Source organism: Gopherus evgoodei, chromosome 16, assembly GCF_007399415.2.
Source record: "Gopherus evgoodei ecotype Sinaloan lineage chromosome 16, rGopEvg1_v1.p, whole genome shotgun sequence".
Classification (NCBI taxonomy): Eukaryota; Metazoa; Chordata; order Testudines; family Testudinidae; genus Gopherus; species Gopherus evgoodei.
In genome coordinates, this window is record NC_044337.1 from 84698 (window position 1) to 109241 (window position 24544).

The 24544-nt window shown below is 52.4% G+C and overlaps 1 protein-coding gene across 6 annotated transcripts in view; it reads right to left on the reverse strand.

Annotated features, from left to right (window-relative positions):
* LOC115635995 (gastrula zinc finger protein XlCGF8.2DB-like) overlaps window positions 1–24544 on the reverse strand; it is a 71385-nt gene that overhangs the window by 18809 nt on the left and 28032 nt on the right. The window contains exons 3-7 of one of the 6 annotated variants that reach the window (XR_003996764.1): window positions 21974–22087; window positions 20427–21612; window positions 14623–14730; window positions 9598–9686; window positions 8906–8944 (exon numbers count right to left, since the gene is read on the reverse strand). Coding sequence is in view for 2 of the 6 variants with exons in the window: in XM_030535535.1 (XP_030391395.1) it covers window positions 20486–21612; window positions 21974–22087 (1241 nt within the window). In the remaining 4 variants the exon portion in view is untranslated. Of the gene's footprint in view, window positions 1–8905; window positions 8945–9597; window positions 9687–14622; window positions 14731–17434; window positions 17447–19782; window positions 21613–21973; window positions 22088–24544 lie in introns of those variants that run through there. The other 5 variants (XR_003996765.1, XR_003996763.1, XR_003996766.1 and 2 more) reach the window with 5 other exon arrangements.

Consider the following 24544-nt stretch of genomic DNA (forward strand, 5'->3'; position numbering starts at 1 on the left):
TAACCCAAGTCCCTTCCTTTCTTTAACCCAGGACGTGCCAGTCAACTATTAGCCATGGTGTTATCTTCATCTTCAAATACCTCTCAGGACATTGAACAGAGGGAGTGAAACCCTTCCCCCCTCCATGGCTCCCTGTTCAGGCGTTGTACCATACCTGCCCCTGGACACTGTCTGGTTTTATACTCTTAGAGCTTTTTCTCTTCAAACCCCTTATCCCACTGCCGAATTTCAGAGTTTAGAATTTACTCTCATCACCCTCATATGGCACTTCCCATGTGAATTGGACAAAGCAAGTGTGGGAACCTACACAGCTAATGAAAACCAGTGCTCTGGGTGAGGCCTGAACACACACCCACAGCTGTATTTCCCCCTGCATGTGCCACTATATGTCCTTAAGAGATAAACTTGGGCTGCAGATGGTTACATGTGTCTGTGCTTCACCACTTTGGCTGCTATGTGAAAGGCTGATGGTTCAAACCCAGCAGAGGCTGATGGGGTTTTGTTTTCTTTTAAGCAATGAGAATCCACTACATTTTAACAAGCAGCAAATCTCCTCTATTCTGGTCTAGCGCCATTTGACTCCTTCTGCCAGTCTTCTTCCTTCCCCCTTAGTGTCTTTCCTTCCCCACTGGGGACATGCAGAGATGAACCCCAGTCAGCCTGTGTCACAGAGAGTCTGTATCTCCTAAGGAATGTGGGTGAAGGATTCCAGCTGAATTAACTCCTCTCACCTGGGTTTGAAACATTTGTTTCTTTCGAGCAGATAGTGGGAAATGGGACATTAATTCAGACCCAGGAGGCCAGGCAGAGACCTTCATGACCTTGATCTCCATGAAGGGAGAGAGGATCCCCAGGAAGGAAGAGAGCTTCCTTTAGAGTCAAGCTGGGGTCTCCTGGAAGTTGGAAAAGACCCTTGATCATTGAGGATTTCATGGGATCATACTCATAGACTCATAGACTTTAAGGTCAGAAGGGACCATTATGATCATGTAGTCTGACCTCCTGCACAAAGCAGGCCACAGAACCCTACCCATCCACTTCTATAACAAACCCCTAACCTATGTCTGAGTTATTGAAGTCTTCAAATTGTGGTTTGAAGACCTCAAGCTGCAGAGAAGTGCAGTGGAAGTGACCTATGCCCCACGCTGCAGAGGAAGGCGAAAAACCTCCAGGGCCTCTGCCAATCTGCCCCGGAGGAAAATTCCTTCCCGACCTCAAATATGGCGATCAGCTAAACCCTGAGCATGTGGGCAAGACTCACCAGCCAGCACTCAGGAAAGAATTCTCTGCAGTAACTCAGATCCCATCCCATCCAACATCCCATCACCAACCACTGGGCATACTTATCTGCTGATAATCAAAGATCAATTGCCAAAATTAATTGCCAAAATAAGGCTATCCCATCATACCATCCCTTCCATAAACTTATCAAGCTTAGTTTTAAAGCCAGATATGTCTTTTGCCCCCACTACTCCCCTTGGAAGGCTGTTCCAGAACTTCACTCCTCTAATGGTTAGAAACCTTCATCTAATTTCAAGTCTAAACTTCCTAGTGTCCAGTTTATACCCATTTGTTCTTGTGTCCACATTGGTACTAAGCTTAAATAATTCCTCTCCCTCCCTCCAGAGGCTCCAGAGTCCTGGGTGTGAGGAGAGTGTCACTGCACAGTCTGAAATGGAAGGGAGGACCCTGGAAGAGAAGGGAGGAACAGAAAATGGAGAGGAAAATGGAGAGGAATGAAACAGAACAAACGCCTCTTCTCTCTCCCCTCTCCAACCCAGGAAGAAATGTTCTCAAAGATGAAACTCCCCACCATGAATGGCAGAGTACACAGAGATATTCACCCCCTCTCACACAGCCCTTACTCTTTCACCCCTCTCAAACACACTCCAGTTCTTCTTCGAGTGATTGCTCATATCCATTTCAGTTAGGTGTGCACGCCGCGCATGCACGTTTTTTGGATGATTTTTACCCTAGCAACCCCGGTGCGCCGGCAGGTTGCCCCCTAGAGTGGCGCCGCCATGGCGCCTGATATATACCCCTGCCGGCCTGTCCGCTCCTCAGTTCCTTCTTACCGCCGTGTCGGTCGTTGGAACTGTGAAGCGCAGCATAGCTGTCCTCCACGTCCCCATTGTATCGTTGTTCTACTAGTTGTATTTAGTTGCAGTTAGAGTATAGAATATTAGTTGATAGTTGTATTTACTTATTGTATATAGTTAGCGGGCTTGGGCTCTAGCCCTCCCCCGCGCCGGCCTCAGGCCCGGTTCGCCGGGGTTCAAACAGTGCTCGGCCTGCAAGAAGCCGATGCCCACGAGCGATCCCCACGACTCCTGCTTAAAGTGCCTCGGGGAATCGCATATTTCCGAGAAGTGCCACATCTGCAAGGCATTTAAGCCAAGGACCAAGAAGGAGAGAGATCAGTGCTTAAAGATTCTCCTCACGGAAGCAGTGCTTAATCCTCCATCCTCAACACCGCGTGCCGGCTCTGCTCCGGCACTGGACCGCGCCGGGCCTGGGAAAACACCTCGGCACCGACCTTCCCCGGAACCGGGCCCCAACGCAAGACCTTCGATGTCAACTCCGGGCCCGGGGGGGTCCGTCGAGTCCGGTCCCTCACAGCTCCCCCATAAGGTCCGGGGTTGAGCTAATGGTCCCCTCGAAGCCTGAGACATTTTCCTCGGCTAGGGACCTGATAGCACTAACTGAGTCTACACGGCCTCACCCCCAGTGCCTCCGGTGTGGGTTCTACAATATAAAGGCAAGCCTGTGGCCATGCGAGCGCCGTCTCTGGATTCACCGAGCCGGCACTGATCCCCATCGCGGTCCCGGCACCGTTCCCGGTCCCGTGGGCGGTCTTGATCAAGGCGCCGCTCGCAGTCCCGGCACTGCTCTCCGAGGCGGTACCGGTCGTACTCGCGGTGCCGGTCCCAATACTCCCGGCACCGCTCTGGCTCGAGCCATCGCTACTTGTGCCGAGATTCGAGAAGCCGTTCCCAACGTCAGCGTTCTAGATCCCGGTCAACCTCCCAGCACCGCGCTGGTGGCAGGTCCCGGTCTCGATCCCGGCACCGCTATGACTCCCGGCACCAGTCCCCAGCACCAAGGAGGTCTCCGCCGTCTAGAGCGAGGGACCCCTATCAGTCCCGTTCGGCTCCTCCCTGGCTGTCCCGACAGCCGTCTGTCTCCTCCCAAGCAGACAGCGCGTACGCCATGGACACTGACAGGCCTACTGCTCTCTTCCATGATCCCCCCCTCAGGAACATGGACCACAACAGTGGGCCTTCTGGACTCCCTGGGCCCTCAGCAGATTTCCCCGCGTTCGACGGCATCTGAACACGGCTCCGGAGGCCACATTGTCTCGTCCTCCCCCTTCCCCTGCAGAGGAGGGGTTGTCTCACCATCAGGACCTTCATCTCCCTCCAGAGTTGGATGCAGTGCTCCAGGCAGAGCCTCCTGCAGATCCACTCCTGCCGGGTGTTTCCTCATCATCCTCCCCGGATGAAGCAGTGGCCAGAACGACATCCACCAGCCCTCCTCTGCTTGACCTCAGGGCGCATCAGGACCTCCTCAGGCACGTGGCGCAGAACATGAACTTACAGGCTGAGGAAGTCTCAGAAATTGAGGATCCGGTGGTGAGCATATTATCTGCCGATACACCCACTCGAGTCACCCTTCCTTTCATCCGCACCATTCAGGCCAATGCCAATACCATCTGATAGTCACCGGCGTCCGTTCCCCCAGCTGCATGCGGAGTGGAGCGCAAATACATGGTGCCCTCGAAGGGGTACGAGTATCTATATGTTCCCCCCCCCCGTGCTCCCTCATCGTACAATCTGTGAATGAGAGGGAGCGCCATGGCCAACAAGCCCTGGCAGCAAAGTCTAAGGAAGCGAGGCGCATGGACCTGCTCAGCCGAAAGGTCTATTCTGCGGGCGCCCTCCAGCTTCAGGTGTCCAATCAACAGGCTATCCTTAGTGCTACACTTACAACACCTGGGTGGCAGCGGAGAAATTTAAGGAGCTGCTTCCGCAAGATGCGCGTCAGGAATTCGCTGCGATCCTTGAAGAGGGCAAGAAGGTAGCGAGAACTTCCCTACAAGCATCTCTGGACGCCGCAGATTCGGCCGCCAGGACTCTAGCTTCTGGCGTTACCATGCGCCGCATTTCTTGGCTACAGGTCTCTGGCCTCCCTCCGGAGCTCCAGTATACCATCCAGGATCTCCCGTTTGAAGGCCAAGGCCTGTTCTCGGACAAGACTGACCCCAGGCTACAAAGCCTCAAAGACAATAGGGTCATTATGCGCTCACTGGGGATGCATACACCTGTCACCCAGCGCAGACCCTTCCAGCCTCAACAACAATGCCGGCCCTACCCCCAACCCCAGCAGAGGCAAGACTTCACCAGACAACGAAGTAGAAATGGCTGACGCAGACAATTGGGCAACCAAGGAGGACAAAACCAGAGCTCCTCCAAGGCTCCCTCCGGCCCGAAACCTTCATTTTGAAGGTGCGCCCGAGGGCGCTGCACCAGTTTCCCTCATGGATCCGTCCCCTCCCTTTTCCAACCGTCTTTCGTTTTTCCTCCCTGCATGGTCCCAGCTAACATACAACTGATGGGTCTTACGCACGTTGCAACTTGGATACCATCTGTATTTTGTTTCGCACCCTCCCTCGTCCCTCTTCAGGGACACCTCTCACGAGCAACTCCTCCTTCAGGAGGTGCGAACGCTCCTCGCCAAAGGAGCCATAGAGGAGGTCCCAGAGAGCGAGCAGGGCAAGGGGTTTTATTCCCGTTATTTTCTGATCCCCAAAGCCAAGGGAGGCCTCAGGCCTATCCTCGACCTGTGGGAATTCAACAGATACGTGGTGAAGTTGAAGTTCCGTATGGTATCCTTGGGGACCATTATCCCATCCCTGGATCCTGGAGATTGGTACACCGCCCTCGACATGCAAACGCCTACTTTCATATAGCCATCTTCCCACCCCACAGACGGTTCCTTCGGTTCGTGGTCAACCACCGCCTCTATCAATTCACAGTCCTCCCGTTCGGCCTCTCTACGGCCCCACGGGTGTTCACCAAGTGTATGGCTGTAGTCGTCGCCCACCTTTGTCACAGACGCATACATGTATTTCCATACCTCGACGACTGGCTGATCCGGGGATCCTCAGAGGCACAAGTCCTCAGCCACGTCCCCATGGTCAACAGACTTTTCGCGAGCTTGGGTCTAATCCTCAATGTAGAAAAGTCAACACTAATCCCCACTCAGAGGATAGAGTTTATTGGAGCCCTTCTGGACTCTACTCTGGCCAGAGCCGTTCTTCCTCTATCAAGGTTCCAAACCTTGAGGGCCACCATACAACCACTGCAGGCAGCACCCTTGACCTCAATACGCACTTGCCTGACTCTATTGGGCCACATGGCGGGCTGCACGTTTGTCACAGGGTATGCGTGGCTTCACATGAGGCCCCTCCAGTCCTGGCTCATCACTCAGTATCGTCCGGCCAGGCACCCTCTGGACGCAATTGTCACTGTCCCCCAGGACGTATTAGGCTCCCTGCAGTGGTGGCTGGATCAGTCTGTGGTGTGCGCAGGGCTCCTGTTCCACCGCCCCAGCCTTCGGTGTCCCTGACAACGGATGCCTCAGATCTAGGCTGGGGGGACCATCTCGGAACCCTGCGGACCCAAGGCCGGTGGTCACCTCAAGAGCTGACCCTCCACATCAACGTACGGGAATTGAGGGCGGTCCGCCTTGCTTGCCAAACGTTCCGTCAACAACCTCAGGGCCGCTGTGTCTCGGTGTTCACCGACAACACAACGACCATGTATTATATAAACAAGCAGGGCGGCATGAGGTCTCCTTCCCTGTGTCAGGAGACCGTGAGGCTCTGGGACTTCTGCATAGCCCACTCCATTCACCTCATCGCATCCTTCCTTCCCGGGGTTCGGAACACGCTGGAGGATCATCTGAGCAGATCCTTCCTTTCCCACGAGTGGTCCCTTCGCCCGGACGTCACCCTTTCGCTCTTCCGGAGGTGGGGATGTCCCCAGATGGACCTCTTTGCATCCCGAGGGAACAGGAAGTGCCAGATGTTCTGCTCTTTTCAAGGCCTCGAACCGGGTTCGGTAGTGGACGCCTTCCTTATTCCGTGGACGACACACCTGTTCTACGCATTCCCTCCGTTCCCGCTCGTCCACAATGTCCTTCTGAAGGTGTGCAGGGACAGGGCCCGCTTGATCATGATAGCTCCAGCGTGGCCCCGGCAACATTGGTACTCCATGTTGCTGAACCTGTCTCTGGCCGACCCTGTCCCCCTGCCTCTTCACCTGGACCTGATCACTCAGGACCACGGCAGGCTCCATCACTCGGACCTTCAATTGCTGCACCTCACGGCGTGGCTCCTGAGTGGCTGACCCGACCTGAAATGCGTTGCTCTACCCCGGTGCTTCAGGTGCTCCTGGAGAGCAGGAAGCCTTCCACCAGAGCGACGTATTAGGCCAAATGGAAGCGCTTCACGTGCTGGTGTGCTAATCGGAACTTCCTTCCCACTGCAGTCTCCATCTCTACTATCCTTGACTACCTCTGGTCCCTCAAACAACAGGGCCTGGCGGTGTCATCTCTAAGGGTTCACTTGGCGGCCATTTCCACCTTCCACCCAGGAAGGGATGGCCGCTCGGTGTTTTCTCACCTGATGGTGACTAGGTTCCTTAAAGGTCTGGAGTGTCTTTACCCACAGATTCGCTGCCCCGCCCCCACCTGGGACCTGAACCTGGTTCTGGCCCGGCTCATGTCTCCTCCCTTCGAGCCTTTGGCAATTTGCTCTCTTCTCTACTTCTCCTGGAAGACCGCCTTCCTGGTGGTCATCACCTCTGCTAGACGGGGGTCGGAGCTCCGGGCTCTCATGGTAGATCCCCCGTATACTGTGTTCCACAGGGACAAGGTGCAGCTGAGACCGCACCCAGCCTTTCTCCCCAAGGTGGTCTCGGCCTTCCATGTCAACCAGGAGATCTTTCTCCCTGCCTTTTTCCCGAAACCCCATTCGTCCCACAGGGAGCAGCAGCTTCACTCACTGGATGTCCGTAGGGCACTCACTGGACGTCCGTAGGGCGCTCGCCTTTTATATAGAGCAAACCAAGCCATTCCGCAAATGCCCCCAGCTCTTTGTGGCGGTAGCGGAACGTGTCAAAGTGTTGCCCATCTCATCTCAAAGAATCTCATCATGGGTGATGTCCTGTATCCGAGCCTGTTATGACTTGCCTCATACCCCTCCGGACCACGTGACTGCGCACTCTATCAGGGCTCAAGCCTCATCGACGGCTTTCCTCGCCCATGTGCCCATCCAGGAGATCTGTAGGGCAGCGACCTGGTCCTCCGTTCATACTTTCACTTCCCATTATGCCCTGGTCCAGCAGTCCAGAGATAACGCGGCCTTCGGCTCCGCTGTGCTCCATGCCGCGACTTCTCACTCCGACCCCACCGCCTAGGTAAGGCTTGCGATTCACCTAACTGGAATGGATATGAGCAATCACTCGAAGAAGAAAAGACGGTTACTCACCTTTGTAACTGTTGTTCTTCGAGATGTGTTGCTCATATCCATTCCACACCCGCCCTCCTTCCCCACTGTCGGAGTAGCCGGCAAGAAGGAACTGAGGAGCGGAGGGGCCGGCAGGGGTATATATCAGGCGCCATGGTGGCGCCACTCTAGGGGGCGACCTGCCGGCCCGCCGGAGTTGCTAGGGTAGAAATAGTCCGACGAACATGCACGCGCAGCGCGCAAACCTAACTGGAATGGATATGAGCAACACATCTCGAAGAACAACAGTTACAAAGGTGAGTAACTGTCTTTTCCCTGCCCTCCCTGATTCCTGCACCACCTATAACCCCTTCCCCCACACCCCCATGCCCCTCACACATCCCCAACCCTGACTCCTGCCCACCATATCCCCACCTACATTGCTAGCATGAAACAGGAGCTGTTCCAGGTAAGTGCTCCATACCCCAACCACCTGCCCCAGCCCTGAGCCCCCTCCCACACCTTAACTCCTGGCCAGACCCTGCACTCCAACGTTTTTAATTTTTTTTTTTAATAAAGGGCTCTTATCCAAAGTGCTTTACAATAGCTAGCTAACAGTACAAACAATATTTGGAAAGATCATTAAGTGGTGCAATGAGATGCTCAGCGATTTTCAAGTGGTCTGTGGAAAACTCAGACTACAAAAACAATCAAGGTACCTCACTTTAGCCTCATTTACTTCCTATTACCTATAGGAGGAGGATGAAGAAAAAAATGAAAAATGGGGGTGGGAGGAAAATGAGAGAATGTTCTTTTTCTTGCCTGTGTCCCAAGGAGGGATCCCTAAAATGGACCTGAGCACAAGGCCGCATTTACGCTAAATCCGCCACTGAACTTCCTTCTCTGGATACCCCCAGCCAGCATTCAAGGACACACGGACTGTCTGTGTGATAAGTAACCCTGGACCAGCAGCTCTGACTCCAGCAGCCTGCTCGTTACACCCCAAGCATAATTGTGGTCTGGGTGGAGAAGGCTCAGGGTTTGAGAGGTCAGGGGTAGGAAGCTTCTGCTGATTATGCTGCACCTAACCCTCAGTTTTACTTGAGCAAACAGCACACTCTGCGATACGGCTCCTGTGCTCTGTTCCCAAAGTGTTCTGCAGCAGGGGAGGGTCTCTGGTAGCGTGTGTGTCACTGGCATATTGGGGTGATTCTGAAACAGGGCAGAGTAGAGGTGGCACTGGGGGCTGGCATGAACCATCTCTCTTCTTTTCCCCTTCCAAGAACAGAGGGGACAGGAACCCTTACCCAGCGAGGTCACATTCTCATAGTTCTCCTGCATGACATCCCTGTAGAGGGCTCTCTGAGTGGGGTCCAGCAGAGCCCACTCTTCCCTGGTGAAATACACAGCCACCTCCTCTAAGGTCACCGGCCCCTGAAAGAGCAAGAGTCCAACACTCAGGACCTGCTGCCCCACTCACAGCCCCCGTATACATGGGGGACAGGAGCCAAACAGAAACTCTGGGTGGATTGCAGTCAGAGTCCCACCCCCATCCTGCTCAGAGCATCCAGGAAACACCACGGGGAGAGGAAAAAGAGAGCCCTTCCTCTCTCCCAGCAGGGCCATCACACACCTACTAGCCACAGACTGATTCAGGAGATGGAGCCCCTAGCAGGGTCCAGGGACAGTTCCCTGGTAGGAAGCCCAACACCCTCATATGAAGGGATGGGAATCTCCCCTCAGCCTCACTGGTGGGTGCCCCCTTCATATTTCACAGCAGCCGCTGGTTAGTCAGGTCGGGCTCCAGCACTATGAGTCTGGTCAGTTTTCCCAGCCCCATGGAGCTGGGTTATTTTCTGCTCCACAGACTAGAGCATTTCCACCGCCAAACCGCCTGGGTCTCTTCCTAGAATCTAGGCCACTTATTAACTAACTCCCAGCAGGTTTAGCACACCTCTGTCCTCCTCCCTTTCTCCACCCTGTGCATTTCCTGCAAACCAGACTGTGCAAACCTTCCCATCTCCGGTGTATTTGCTGTCCCTCTCCCTCCTGGAGGAACCCACCAGCAACCCCCTGATAATACCTACCTGAACTGGCTCCTCTGCAGCCATTTCTCTTCCCTGTCCAACGAGAGGACGGGATGAACTGGAGCGAAACATGGACAGTATTCCGCATCCTGGCAGAGTGAGAAGGGCAGTTGTGAAGGTTTCAGAACAGGCTTTAATTCATTTCACAGCATGATTCCCCCGGGCCCTTTCCCTGCAGACAGACACCCTAGAGTCTGCAATGCTGAGAAAGGCTTGGTCTCTTTGTACAGTGTAGACCTGGCCTCTCCTGCCAAGCTAAGCTCACAGAGATATGTTTAACCTCCCTTCTCCCTCCCCCCATCCCATGACAAAGTCTCTGAACACAAGGCAGGAAAAACGCAGAATCAAAGGAGTCACTGTGGGGGATTCCCTCAGACACTGACCCCACGGCAGCCACACCCCCAGGGCCGTAGCAACAAAGAACATGGCCCCCTCCGAACATATGTCCGGGGCCCCTTACAATGCAGAAACTGGAATACGGTATTTATTTTATACAATATACAGGGTTCATATTATGTATACATAGGCCTACAGTGTACATGTATTCCTTATTTACGCAAAGCGCTTCTTTCGAGCCTTGTTCTCCACAAATTGGTTAATCAATGCGTCATAGTCCAGAGATCTGGCAATCTTGTTTTCGATTGAGATAACTGCAAGCGCAGAAAGCCTGTCATCTGTCATGGTTGAGCGCAGGATATTCTTGATCAGTTTCATTCTGCTGAAGCTCCTTTCAGCACCAGCGACAGTAACTGGTGTAGTCAGAAGAATTCTCATGCAAATGCAAAGATTCAGATATATCTCCTGAAGGCTGTTCTTGTATATGTACGTTAAAAAATTGTTTGCCGTGACAAGTCCTCTCTCTTTCTTGATGACATAAATAAAACGATTTAATGCCCTTATGAGTTCGTTGGCATCAATGTCTCCCATTTTTCTTTCAAAATTTTTGCTGTGATTCTCCAGTTCATCTTCTCTGTGACACTGCTTCAGGCTGTTAGTGTTGTACAGAAATCCAAACAACTTATACCACTCCACGAGTTGGTCAAATCATGATGAAACAGAAGATATGATCTGATCAGTGAGAACAAGAAAGAACTGCTATTTGAATTTTTCTTCGGCAGAAAGACGACTCGAATCATCAGCACATTCGTAATCAAACATTCTCTTCTTACGTCGCACCCTGATTTCTGGAAACACCTGCTCAATACCCATATGCTCTGCTATTTCACGTGCATTTGTGACAACAGAGTTATATCCTGTATTTTGATAGTCTTCCAAAAACTTCATTGTAGCACCGACTTCTGCCTGCAGTACGTCAATTGACACATCTGGTGACAATTAATTTGCTGGTTTTATTGACGTGAAATAGTATATCATACCACGTGTACACAGTCAGAACAAAAGGCCATGTAGTAACATGGTCTAAAAGCGCACCGGCTTCTGTTGCTGTATTGCCATCTTTCTTTTCGAGCGCATATTCTCGCAAAGATGACAAAGCATTGCACAATTCTTCAAGGTGGTAACGCAATGGCTTCACAGCAACAAGTGTCCGATAACCCTTTCACAGATATTAGCATATGTTCTTGAAGTATATCCCAACGTGAAGGTGAAGCAGAAAAGATAACGTATATTCTGTTAATCAGACCGAAAAAGTCAATGGCATATTTCGATGACTTTGCCGTGTCTGAGATCACAAGATTCCAAGTGTGAGCTCCACATGGTACATACAAGGCATGGTCATTTATTTCTAGCATGCGGGCTTGAACTCCTTTATTCTTTCCTCTCATATTTGCACCGTTATCATAAGCTTGGCCTCTCATGTCAGCAATGTCTATTCCTAAGTTGTTTGCCTTTTCAAGAAACGCTTCTAATAAGCCCTCGCCAGTTGTATCATGAACATTAAGAAAACCACAAATGCTTCACGAATATTGACACCATCTTCACTGTTGCATTCAACAAAGCATAACACCACAGACATCTGTTCTTCATGTGACACATCGGGAGTACAGTCCAAAATAACTGAATAATATTTTGCTTTTTTAAGCTGTGCTATGTTGGCCTCTTGAATGTTACTGGCAACAAGTTGAATCAGCTCGTTTTGGATCTGTGGACTGAGGTACTGAACATGTGTTTCTGCCTTCTTAATCCTCTGTAAAAGTTTGCTGAGGACAGTATCATACTTTGCAAGCAATTCAAACAATCCCAAAAAGTTGCCATTCGAAGGATCGCCGAGCTTTTCATTACTTCCTCGAAATGCCAAGTTTCTTTCGGATAAGAAAATAACGGCATCAACCATGCGTTTGACAACATTTCTCCAGAAATCTTTTTCTTTCAGAAAAGCCTGCAATTCGAGTTGGTCAATAGATGTACGGTTTACTATGCCTGACCGAAGGTCAAACCATTTTTCTGAACTGAGTACATTAACCATGAACGTCTTATTTTCTCGCCATTTGCCATGGTTCAATAGAAATGAGTACTTGTGAACCTCCGTCTTTCCTCATTAAATGGAAATTCGTAACTTTCATTCTGCTCCGGTGGGCCACGTGCAACAATGTCACACACTTGCCTGTCTGATATTATAGACGGCCAATCTCTTGGATCATCAGTCAGTGGTTCAGATTCAGATACTACTTTCCCGGCAGCAGCTGGAATATCTGTCACAGTTTGTTTGGTAGAACAACTGGCTTCACCTTCGACCTCACTTGAAGCACTTCTGGATACTTCTGGATACGATTCGTCACTGCTAGCGCTGTCCGTTTCATGTGCCTGTACCTGTACATTGGATTGCAGCGCAAAATACATTGACAACTTTGGAATTTTCTCAAGTTCCTTCTCGGCATCTTTTGCTGCCTTTCGTTTACTAGCTCCGCTCTTATACATTCTCTTAGACATCACAAAGCACGCTTCTGCGTTGGAAACGATAAACTAAACAACTAAATTAATAACATTTATCCGCCGACCGCCATTATGAACGCAAATACACATTCTTTGAATGGGTCCAACTAAAATTCGAAACTGACCGACAGACAACTGATGTAGCCAATAGCATTATGATGTATCATAATGACTTCACGGTTTTGTCAGTAAAACCGACATGGATTGTGCAATAGCGTCAATAAATGTCACTTACCTAGTTATACCTTACATTTTTTTTGCCACTTTTAGGGGCCCCCTTCCAAGCGGGGCCCCCTCTGGTCGGAGGGCGCTCACTACACCTCTGCACACCCCAGCAGGGGGAATATGGAGTCAGGAACTGGATTTTCCTCTTGTCTGATTCTCATCTTTTCTACAGAAAAGTGACTCTACCCAGGGTGCAGCAATACATCTTTCTGGGCAGATTAGAGATCTGGAAATCTCTCTCCAAACTCTTCTCTCCCATGGCCCCTATCAGTCTCTTTCTCCTTCTATCTCCTTTTCCCTGTCCCCTCTCCCTGCCCATCTGGTAGGAAAGTCCTATTCCTGGGTAGTTTGCTCCCCCATGGCTGGATTTTATCCTGCAATTGCTAATGGGACGAGAAATGAGGGGGGTCTGTTTGTGTGGAGTCATTTTAAGGCCAGACTCCAGCATTTTCCCTTCATTCCTTTCAGTTACTTGGAATGTCTGGCTCAGAAATTAGTATTAATAAGGTCCAGGGCTGCCCTAGGGGGTAGGACCAGCTGGAGAAAGTCATCCCCTGGGCCGGGCAAAGAAGCTTTAATTAAGGTCACTTCCCAGCACAGAGCCCCACTAGGGGAGCAGCAGCTGCCAAGCCTGGTCTCCCAGATCACAATGGAGGCTGCAGCGTCTGACCCAGAAAGCTGAACCCCAATATCCTGAGCAGAGAAGGACAGAGCATCTGAGCAGCTTCCCTCCTTTAGCTCTCTGGGGAGAGCAGCTAATGAGAGCCCCTCCTCACAGGGAAAATTGCTGATCTCATTTGCCCCACTATCCATCTGGAGTCACTTCTTGTCTTTCCATACAGTGACTCTGGATTAACAATGGTCTCAATGACACCAGAGTTCAGAAAGAATGAGTCCAGAATGCTGTGGAAAAGACCATTGTGTGGCAGTTCTGACCCCCTTCCCACCTCCCTCAACCCCCAGATCGAGAACAAGGACTGGGAGCACAAATTTTCTAAATGGAACCAAAAGTTCCTGCAGTTGTCAAAAGAGGAGAAAAGCAAAATCTGATTTCACACTCACAGTGTTTGATAAGTGGACAGAAAGTTAGCACAGTGACAGGGCACGTGACTGGGGAATGCCGGGCAGTGCTTGGAGCCAGGACTTTGGCACAAGTTGTTCAGAGAGAAGGATCATTGTTAGTAGAAGTTCCCACAGCCAGGGGCCCACCAGATATTCCCTGGGATCCAACCCCTAGAGTCCCTGGCAGGGACCTCAGATACCCCTCAAAGCCCCACCAGCCAGGGAATCCCCACCAGACCATGACTGTCAGGTTGGGAATCCCAAAGGGTTCCCCCCACCAAGAGCCCCCAGCAGCCAGAGACCCACCTACTGGGAACTCAGTTCCTCACTGCCTGCCTAGGACCCCCCCCCCACACCACCGCCAGTAGGATCTGCCATGCCATTTGTCTGGAACCCCCTCCTCCACCCAGCAAGACCCCTTGATGCTTTACAGTGGGACCCCTCACTCTGCTTCCCTGGCATTCCCTGACCTAGTGCCAGAGATCCTCTTCCCCAGCTCTGTGCACTGGGCATTGCAACGATCCCAGGAGCCAGTGGGGGAAGCTCAGACAGAGTCCCTGGCACAGAATCAGGCTCCCTCTAACCCCCTGTCCCACCTCCCCAAGAGACATCCACCCCCACGGTTCTGAAGCCACCAGGCCCCCAGCGATACCCACCTCCAGGACCCATAGCCTCAGGGATGGGCACATCACAACCACCACCCCCCAAAACCCCAAACCTCCACAACCCACCAACCTGACTAGGATACCCCCTGCCCAGCCACCCAAACACCTCCCCCTACCACAATCCCCCTTCAGATGCAATCTCCCCACACAGACACCTTCCCCGCCCCTGCAACAGTGTTACCTCACAGAGTGTGAGAAGTGGATAGAAAGTTACCACCACCCCTTGCTGGCCAGTCACACAGGCAGAGGAAGCCCTGGGGGATGCCTCTTTAACAGGACAATGGAAGGCCTGGAAGGCAAGAAAGGTAAGAAATGTCCGTGGCCTGTCACTAGCAAATAATGGCCACCATGGATCCACCCCAGAGGTGGCTACAGCTTAGCACAGGGGGAATCAACCGCTCACACAGACCCTTTGCCATGGGGTTTGGGATACTTCTGGACCCCGCTGCACTCAGAGTGACCTCCTCATCCAGTGCCAGCTGGAGAAAAGAAAAGGGTCCAGCCAACTCTCCCATTACCAGCTGGGAACCACTGATCCCCAAACAAGGGGAGGCCTCTGGCTTTGACATGTATTAAAGATGTGGCTGGTCTCTTTCATCGGCAAACATTTTAATAGAGATAAAGGGGGGAAGAAATGGTTCTCAAAGGAGAGGGGAAAGATCAACACTGGGAAATTTAACCCGCTGCAACCTCCAGGATGGAGAATAATTCAGGGCAACAGGTTTCCTCCAAGAAAGGAGAAGTTGCTGGGATTGAGGAACATGAATTTGTATCAGGGGTGAGAGGCAAGTGGCACAAACAGGGACAAGATTCAATTAACTCCTCCCCCTTCCCCCACTCGCCACATCCCACCCCCGGGAATTTCCTGGCAGCACAGAGACAGTTCAACCCCCCGCTGCGCCCCACTGACCTTCCGCCCCTGCAACTCCGACTTCTCCCCCGCACACGGCGTTCTGCGGGCAGCCCAAAGCCCTTTGAAACCTGGCCCACAGCCGCTGATTGCCCCCTACCCGGACCCCTGCCCAACTGCCCCCCAGAACCCATACCTCCTAACACTGCTGGTCCTTCTCCCCTAATACCCCTCTCTCGGGACCCCTGCCCCTAACTGCCCCTTGGAATCCCAGCCCCTATCTAAGCCTCCCTTCTCCTTGTCCCCAGCTGCTTCCTCCTGACACCCCCCCAACTTTCCCCCAGGACCCCACCTGCTACCTGTCCCTTGATAAACCCCTGGGACTTCTGTGCCTATCCAACTGCTGCCTGTCTCCTGACTGCCCCCCCCGAACCTCCGCCCCATCCAACCCCCCCGGTACCTGTCCCTTGACTGCCCCCCAGAAACTCCTACCCCTTCTCCAACCCCCAGCCCCCTTACCGGGCAACTTAGACCAGCGTGTCTGGCTCCATGCAGCTCCAGACACATTGCTGCCATGCTCCCCCCCACAGAGCCCACAGCCACCCCCCCTGCTAGCATCTGCCTTCCAGATTTGAACACCTCAAAATTCAGGAGTGCTCAAGCTCAATTTGGGCAACTGTTACTTCATTTCTCCCAAATCAAATATACTGATCCACTGTAACCTGCTGTAGAAAAAGTAAGATAAAATTGACAAGAAATGCTTATTACAGGGGTCAGCAACCTATGGCACAGGAGCCAATTGTTGATGGCACGCGGCTGCCTGCTGGGACTCCACATGTCATTAAAAATCCTGCCGATGCGGCAAGCCCTGGGGTCCGCGGTCCCACGCCAGAGCGCTGGCTGAGCGCAGCAAGCCGCCGGCCCCTCTCCTACCTTCCCCCAGAGCCCTGCCGCCGCCCGCTGGGGCTGCGCGCTCCTGCGGGACAGCGTTTGGCTCCGTGGGAAGGGAAAGACGCTCCCCGCTCACCCGGAGCCCTGCTGCAGCACGCACAGCGCTCTGAGGGGCAGGGCGGAGCAGGGCTGGGGGGGGGGTTGCGGCGAAGGCAGGGCGCCGGCTGAGCGAGAAGCCTCATGGTAAGGGGGCCGTCTCCGGGGCTGGGCGGGGGGTTAGCTAAGGGATGGGGGCAGTCAAGGGACAGGGAGAAGGGTGGGTGGGATCCCACGGGTGGTTAGGGGGAGGGTCTCTGGAGGGGGCAGTCAGGGAACAGGGGGGTTGGATGGAGCATGGGAGTCCCGGGGTCTGTTTGGGGGTGGATAGGGGTCAGGGCAGTCAGGGGACAGGGAGCAAGGAGTGTCCTAGGGAAGCAGTTAGGGTGGGGGGGTCCTCTGGGGGTGGTGGTCAGGGGACAAGGAGCTGTGGGGGGTTGGATGAGTCGGGAGTTCTGCGGGGGGCTGTCAGGAGGCAGGGGTGTGGTAAGGGGTTGGGGCAGGCAGGGACCGGAGGGCAGTGTATGGGTCCAGAGTTCTGAGGGTCCTGTCAGGGGGCGGGGAGCGATTAGATAGGCGTGGGTGTGTGGATAAGGGTTGGGGCAGTCAGGGGAAAATAGGGAGGAGGTAGGGTCCTAGGGGGGCAGGGAGGCTTAAATAGGGGGTGGGGTCCCAGGAGGGGGTAGTCGGGACAAGGAGTGGGGGGGTTGGGGTTTTTGGGGGGGCAGTCACTTAGCCCTCTGCCCTGAGCCGAGCCCCCCCCACACACACAAACCCAGCCCTCTGCCCTGAGCCCTGCACCCCACACACCCCCAGGCCCCTGCCCTGAGCCCTGTACCCACCAGCCCTCTGTTGACTCCTTGACCCCCCCATGACCCCAGCCCTGACTGGCACCCCCACACATACTCAGCCCCCCTACCCTGAAACCAGCACCCCACTCACATGCCCCCAGCTCTCTGCCCTGACTCTTGCACACCCTACATTCCCAGCCCTGCCCCCACATGCCATGCACCCCACACCATCCCCATCCCCATCCTGAGCACCAAACAGAAGTCACATTCCCACCTGCTCCTGTGCTGTGCCAAGTCTTCATTTATTCACTCTAATTTAGGGTTTCGCGGGCCGGTCATACACTTTAATGTTTTTTAGAAGGTCGCTCTCTACAAGTCTATATATTATATAACTAAACTAGTGTTGTATGGTAAAATAAACAAGGTTTTCAAAATGTTTAAGAAGCTTCATTGAAAATTAAATTAAAATGTTGATCTTACGCCACCGGCCCGCTCTGCCTGCTGCTGGTCTGGGGTTCTGATCACCTCGGCCGGCAGTGGGCTGAGTGGGGCCTGCGGCTGGGACCCCAGACCGGCAGCAGGCTGTGCGGGGCCAGCGGCCGGGACCCCAGACCGGCAGCGGGCTGAGCGGCTCAGCCCACAGCTGTTCAGGGGTTCCATCCATCGTGTCATGGTTTAATTTCCCACTCTGAACCTTAGCGTCCAAAAGATGGGGTACCAGCATGAATTCCTCCAAGCTCAATTACCAGCTTAGTACTTGTAGATCTGCCACCAACCAGGAATTGCAGTGCCTGGTACACTCTGGTCCCCCCAAAACCTTGCCCAGGGACCCCCAAGACCCAGACCCTCTGGATCTTAACACAAGGAAAGTAAACCCTTTCCCTCACCGTTGCCTCTCCCAGGCTTCCCCTCCCTGGGTTACCCTGGAAGATCACTGTGATTCAAACTCCTTGAATCTTAAAACAGAGAGGAAAATTTACCTTCCCCCTCCTTCTCTCTCCCCCTCCCAGAGTCTCCCTGAGAGAGACAGTAATCCTAACACACATAGAAATTAGCCTCTCTCCCCCCCTTCCCTCCTTTCTCCCCACCAATTCCCTGGTGAATCCAGACCCAGTCTCACACCAGAATAAAAAAACAATCAGGTTTTTAAAACAAGAAAAGCTTTTAATTAAAGAAAGAACAAAGGTAAAAATTATCTTTGTAAATTTAAGATGGAATATGTTACAGGGTCTTTCAGCTATAGACACTGGGAATACCCTCCCAACCTAAGTATACAAGTACAAATCAAAATCCTTTCAGCAAAATACACATTTGAACTCCTTCCAACCAAATACACATTTGCAAATAAAGAAAACAAACATAAGCCTAACTCGCCTTATCTGCTTAGTACTCACTGTTCTGAGAGCCTGTATTGGAGAGATTGGAGAGAAACCTGGTTGCACGTCTGGTCCCTCTGAGCCCCCAGAGTGAACAACAACCAAACACTAACAGCACACACACAAACTTCCCACTCTCAAGATTTGAAAGTATCCTGTCCCCTGATTGATCCTCTGGTCAGGTGACAGCCTGGCTCACTGATCTTGTTAACCCTTTACAGGCAAAAGAGATATGAAGTACTTCTGTTCTATTAACTCTTAACTATCCGTTTATGACACGCCGGCTCCTGCCAGCCGGGATCCCAACTGCCAGACCCGCTCAGCCTGGTGCCCGTCTGGGGTCCCAGCTCTGCCCACATACAGTGGGGACCTACCTTCTCCCTGGTTCTGGCCCACTCTCTTCCTCTCTCTGCACTGAGCTGAGGGTGGGAGTGGACCAGGGCTAAGGGAGAAGGGTCTGACCAGGAGCTAGAATGAAGGAGGGGGGATCAGGGTTGGGGCAGGAGGTTTGGGTGTGGGGGCATTCACCTGGGCAGCTCCCATGTGGTGTGAGGGGTGCAGGTGGGAATGTGAGTGGTGGTGCAGGGGCTCCGTTTGGTGCTCAGGGTGGGGGTGGGGATGTGCAGGGTACATGGGATGGGGGGGCTGAGGATGTAGGGGGTGCAAGAGTCAGGGCAGAGGACTGGGGGCATGAGAGGGTGCAGGTGTCAGGGTAGGGGGCTGGGTATGTGTGGGGGTGCCAGTCAGGGCTGGGGTCATGGGGGGGGTCAAGGAGTCAACAGAGGGCTGGGTGGTACAGGGCTCAGGACAGGGGCCTGTGGGTGTGTGTGGAGATGCAGGACTCAGCGCAGAGGGCTAAGTGTGTGGGGAGGGGGTCAGGGCTCAGGGCTGAGTGACTGCCTCTCAGAACCCCCAACTCCCCCACTCCTTGTCCTGACTACCCCGTCCTGGGACCCCTGCCCCTTATCCCCTGACTGCCCCCCTAGAACCCTACCCCCTACCTGTCCCCTGACTGCCCAAACTCTTATCCACACCCCCACACCCAGATAGACCCCTGGACTCCCACGCCTATCTAACTGCTCCCCGCCCCCTGAAAGGACCCTCAGAACTCTAGACCCATACAACCCCCCCCACGCTCCCTGCCTGCCCCAACCCCTTTCCACACCCCTGCCTCCTGACAGGAACCCTCAGAACTCCCGACTCATCCAACCCCCGACAACTCCTTGTCTCCTGACCACCCCCTCCAGAGACCCTCCCACACCCTAACTGCTCCCCCAGGACCCACCCTTCTCCCTGTCCCTTGACTGCCCCCACCCCTTACCCAACCCCCCCCCCGCTGGCCCCAAACCTGGCCCCCTTACTATGAGGCTCCCCACTCAACCGGAACCCTGCCACCGCCGCCCCTGTGCGCGTAGACCAGCCCTACCCTGACCCTTAGAGCGCTGCACACGCGACAGCAGGGCTCCAGATGAGCTGGGAGCGTCTTTCCCTCCCCACGGAGCCAAACGCTGCCCCATGGGAGTGCCTAGCCCCAGTCCCCAGAGCGCTGCGCGTGCAGCGACAAGGCTCTAGGGGAAGGCAGGGGAGGTGGCAGTGGCATGCTGCGCTCGGGGCCAGCACTCCGGCCTGGGACTGCGGACCCCGCAACTTGCTGCATCGGCAGGATTTTTAATGGAATGCAGAGTCCCAGCAGGCAGCCACGTGCCATTAAACATTGGCTCGCATGCCATCTTTGGCACGCGTGCCATAGGCTGCCGACCCCTGAAATAAAGTATCACCTCCCCTCCCCCAACCTCCCTTTTTGTCCCACCGCTGTTCTGGTGGGATGGCGCTGGGGAAGGGTTTACTTCCACAGGGCTGGGCAGCCCTGGGGCGGGGTGTTTCTACAGAGCTGGGAGGTTTCGGCCCTCAGCTGTTTTCTTTGGAGTAACGTGGCCCTCACCGCTTTACGAGTTGTGCAGGTCAGCATAAGGTTTCTCACCTATGTTGATTCTCTGATGTTTGATAAGGTGTGAGAGCTGATTGAAGCTTTTCCCTCACTCAGAGCATGTGTAGGGGCTTCTCTCTTGTGTGGATTCTCCAATGTGTGATAAGATTTGAGCGCTGATTGAAGCTTCTCCCACACTCAGAACATGTGAAAGGCGTCTCTCCTGTGTGGATTCTCTGATGTGTGATAAGGTGTGAGCGTTGTTTGAAACTTTTCCCACACTCAGTGCAAGTGTAGGGCTTCTCCCTCGTGTGGATTCTCCGATGTCTGATAAGATTTGAGTACTCACTAAAGCCTTTCCCACACTCAGAACATGTGTAGGGAGTCTCTCCTGTGTGGATTCTCCAATGTGTGGTAAGGTCTGAGCGCTGTTTGAAGCTTTTCCCGCACTCAGAGCACGTGTAGGGCGTCTTGCCCGTGTGGATTCTCTGATGTGTGATAAGGTTTGAGCGCTGATTGAAGCCTTTCCCGCACTCAGAGCATGTGTAGGGCGTCTCTCCTGTGTGGATTCTCCGATGTGTGATAAGGTTTGAGCTTTGTTTGAAGATTTTTCCGCACTCAGTGCACCTATAAGGCATCTCTCCGGTGTGGATTCTCTGATGTGTGATAAGATGTGAGCGCTGTTTGAAGCTTTTCCCACACTCAGTGCACGTGTAGGGCTTCTCCCTTGTGTGGATTCTCCGATGTGTGATAAGGTTTGAGTGCTCACTAAAGCCTTTCCCACACTCAGTGCACGTGTAGGGCTTCTCCCTCATGTGGATTCTCCAATGTGTGATAAGGTTTGAGCGCTGGTTGAAGCTTTTCCCACACACAGAGCATGTGTGGGGAGTCTCTCCTGTGTGGATTATCTGATGTCTGATAAGGTATGAACTCCAATTGAAGCATTTCCCGCACTCATGGCATGTGTAACGTGTGTCTTCCGAATTGATTCTCTCACTTGAAATATGGTCTGAGAAGCTACTGAAGTTTTCCTCTGGCCTCTGCTCAGTCTCACAGGCTTTTGCTTTTTCTAGGCGTGCACAAATCCCGGAAACATTCCCTTTGGATCTTCCTGATAATGTCCCATGTGCTTCTACTTGCTCAGCATCTTCCTGCTGAGGTTTCTCCTCCTCGTTATCACTCACCATCCCATCACCTGATGGGAGACAGAGAGAATCCAGACACAGATCACTCCCTGCGCCTGAGAGAAAGGAAATCTCAGAGAGAGGAATGGAAAAAGGGATGAACAATCCAAAATGGGTGGGAGAGATCAAACCTATCTGGAGCTGATTTTCCCCAAGTCCCTCTCCAGAGGAGAGAGGAAGGGATTGGTTTTGGTCTGCATCTCACCAGAACTCTAAGGGGAAACCGAGATTGGGGAGGGACCTGCTGCCAGTTGTTAGTCAGGATACGTGGTAAGCCATGAGTGACATCTACCTAATGATTCCACATCTGCAGGGAACAATCCTGAACTTGGGAGAGCTCACAGGGTCTTTGTAGGGCATCCCAAATGTTTCCTGTATTCACAGACAGTTCTTGAGTTGGTTTAACCACTTCCTCACCTGTGTAGGCAGCTCTCGGGAGCACTTCTTTCTCAAAGACTTGGAGATCTGGGACCCACGGCTCTTCCCCTCGTTCCAGCTGCAAAATGACATTAGGTTTGGAAACTGGAAACTCTATTCAGGGCAAAGAAAAGAAGGGAGGTCAGTGGAATTGGTGGGATACTTGTTACAAAACATATTCCATCCTTTTAAGCCCAGCTCATTTTTAAGCAGTAACATCCCAAGGCCAGCTTCCTTGGCTCAAAGTGCCAGGAAAGTTATATTTATAATAAATCATATTCATTACCTTAGTGCCTAGGGACGAACTAATAGTGGGTCCCCACTGTGCTAGGCAAAATATGAACAGAGAATAGTAGATGGCCCACGCCCTGAAGAATTTACAATCTAAATAGACAAGACAGACACAGAATGGAGGAAGGGATAGAACTCACTGTTAGAACGGAGATATTCAGGCCTGCCTGTAAAGCCTAGACTTTTAAGAACTTACAAGTATTTTTATCACTTAGCTAGTTACAGGAGTATGAAAAGAAAGAATCAAAATCTCAGTCCGCCAGCGTGTGGGCCTTCTCTCACTAGACTAGTCTGAGGACTTGATCTTAGGCTAAGGCAGTGGTCCCCAAGCTTTTTCGTCTGGCGGGCACAGGACGATGAACCACCAAGGATTGTGGCCGGCGGACAAGCATCCGCCAAAATGCCGCCGAGAAGCGGCAACATCAAGAGGCATCGCCGCCGAAATGCTACTGATTTTCGGCGTCATTTTGGCGGCGACGCCTCTTCATGACGCTGCTTCTCAGTGGCATTTCGGCGGATGCTTCTCCGCCGGCCACTACATGGGTGCACACAGATGCCCTGGAGGGCGCCATAGCACCCACAGACTCCATGTTAGAGACCCCTGGGCTAAGGCCTTTGTCTAAGCAGCAGGGGCAGCCATAAGCTGGGAAGCAAAGGGTCACATCCTGACATCTCAAACCAGTCACATTGGAATAAGGTGGTATTGGGCTCTTAGGAATACAATCCTGTCCAGATAGTGCCCAACACCAACAGATAAAGAAACAGCTCTTAAGATGGATAAAGGAAACTTAGTTTGACAGCATCCAGTCTGGCAAGAAATCACTTATCAATGGCTCCAGCTGTGAAACCCTCATTTCTGTATTGTTCTATCTTTATGGTCCCCACTTTTCTGTTGTTTATGTGTCTGGTTCTCTAATTGTTTCTCTCTTCTATACAATTAATTGTGCTAGGTGTAGCTGAGACTATTACTATATAAACTGGGGTCAAACAGGAGGGGGAAAGGAAATTGGAATCATGTTTGTTAAGTGGGGGGAAGGAAAACAGGGACACAGGCAAGGTTCTACGGTGTCAGAGATGGGAAGGGGCACACGGGGTAAATGCTCTTTAGCATCACAGATGGGCAGGTAGATACAGGGTAAATGGTCTGTGGCGTCAGAGCTGGGAAGGGGAATGTGACGGGCTGGGTCACAGAAACCCCTTGGGACTGCCACTTGATGTGCTGAGACTACCTCTGAGCCCATTTTCCCTGCCAGCTTGGGATTTCAGTACTGTCTTGTTGAGCCAGACACGCCAGCCTGCTGCAACATAGACCCAGGTCTGAACCATGTCCCCCCAAAGCTGCAGACTTAACTGAAAACAGTTTAAGAAGTGCTTCTCTCTCCAGCAGGTACCCAGTTCCCAATGGGATCCAAACCCCAAACAAATCCATTTTACTCTGTATAAAGCTTATACAGGGTAAATTCATAAAGTATCCACCTTCTCTAACACTGACAGAGAGATATGCACAGCTGTCTGCTCCCCCAGTACCAATTACTTGCTCTGGGTTAATTAATAAGCAAAAGCGATTTCATTAACTATAAAAAGCAGAATTCAAGTGGTTCAAGTAATAATAGACAGAACAAAGTAAATTACCAAGGGAAATAAAACAAAAACACGCAAATCTAAACCAAATACAGTAGCAACTGAATACAGATGATAATCTCACCCTCAGAGATGTTCCAATAAGCTTCTTTCACAGACCAGACTCCTTTCTAGTCTGGGCCCAATCCTTTCCCCTGGTACAGTCCTTGTTCTAGCTCAGGTGGTAGCTAGGGGATTTCTCATGACTGCAGCCCCCTTTGTTCTGTTCCACCCCTTTACACACCTTTGGCACAAAGCGTGAATCTTTTTTCTCTTTGGTCCCTGTCTCCTTCTAAATGGAAAAGCACCAGATTTAAGATGGATTCCAGTACCAGGTGACATGGTCACATGTCCTGTGAGGCCCCTTCTTCCCGGCCTGACTCACAGGCAGGCTTGCAAGTAAACAGAGCAATTGTCCTAGTTGATGGGAGCCATCAAGATTCTAAACTTAAAATAATGGCCCACACTTTGCAACGTCACAGGGGACACGGGGTAGACACTCTGCGGCGTCACAGCAGGGAATGGAACACTATGGAACCGTCTCTATTGACAAATAGAGATAAGCCCAACTGGTGTGAAGGGCTTCGGAATATGCTTGCTTGGAAACTAACCCCAATAAACATTGCATTCTCCGCGTTTCAGACTTCTGGACATTTCCTG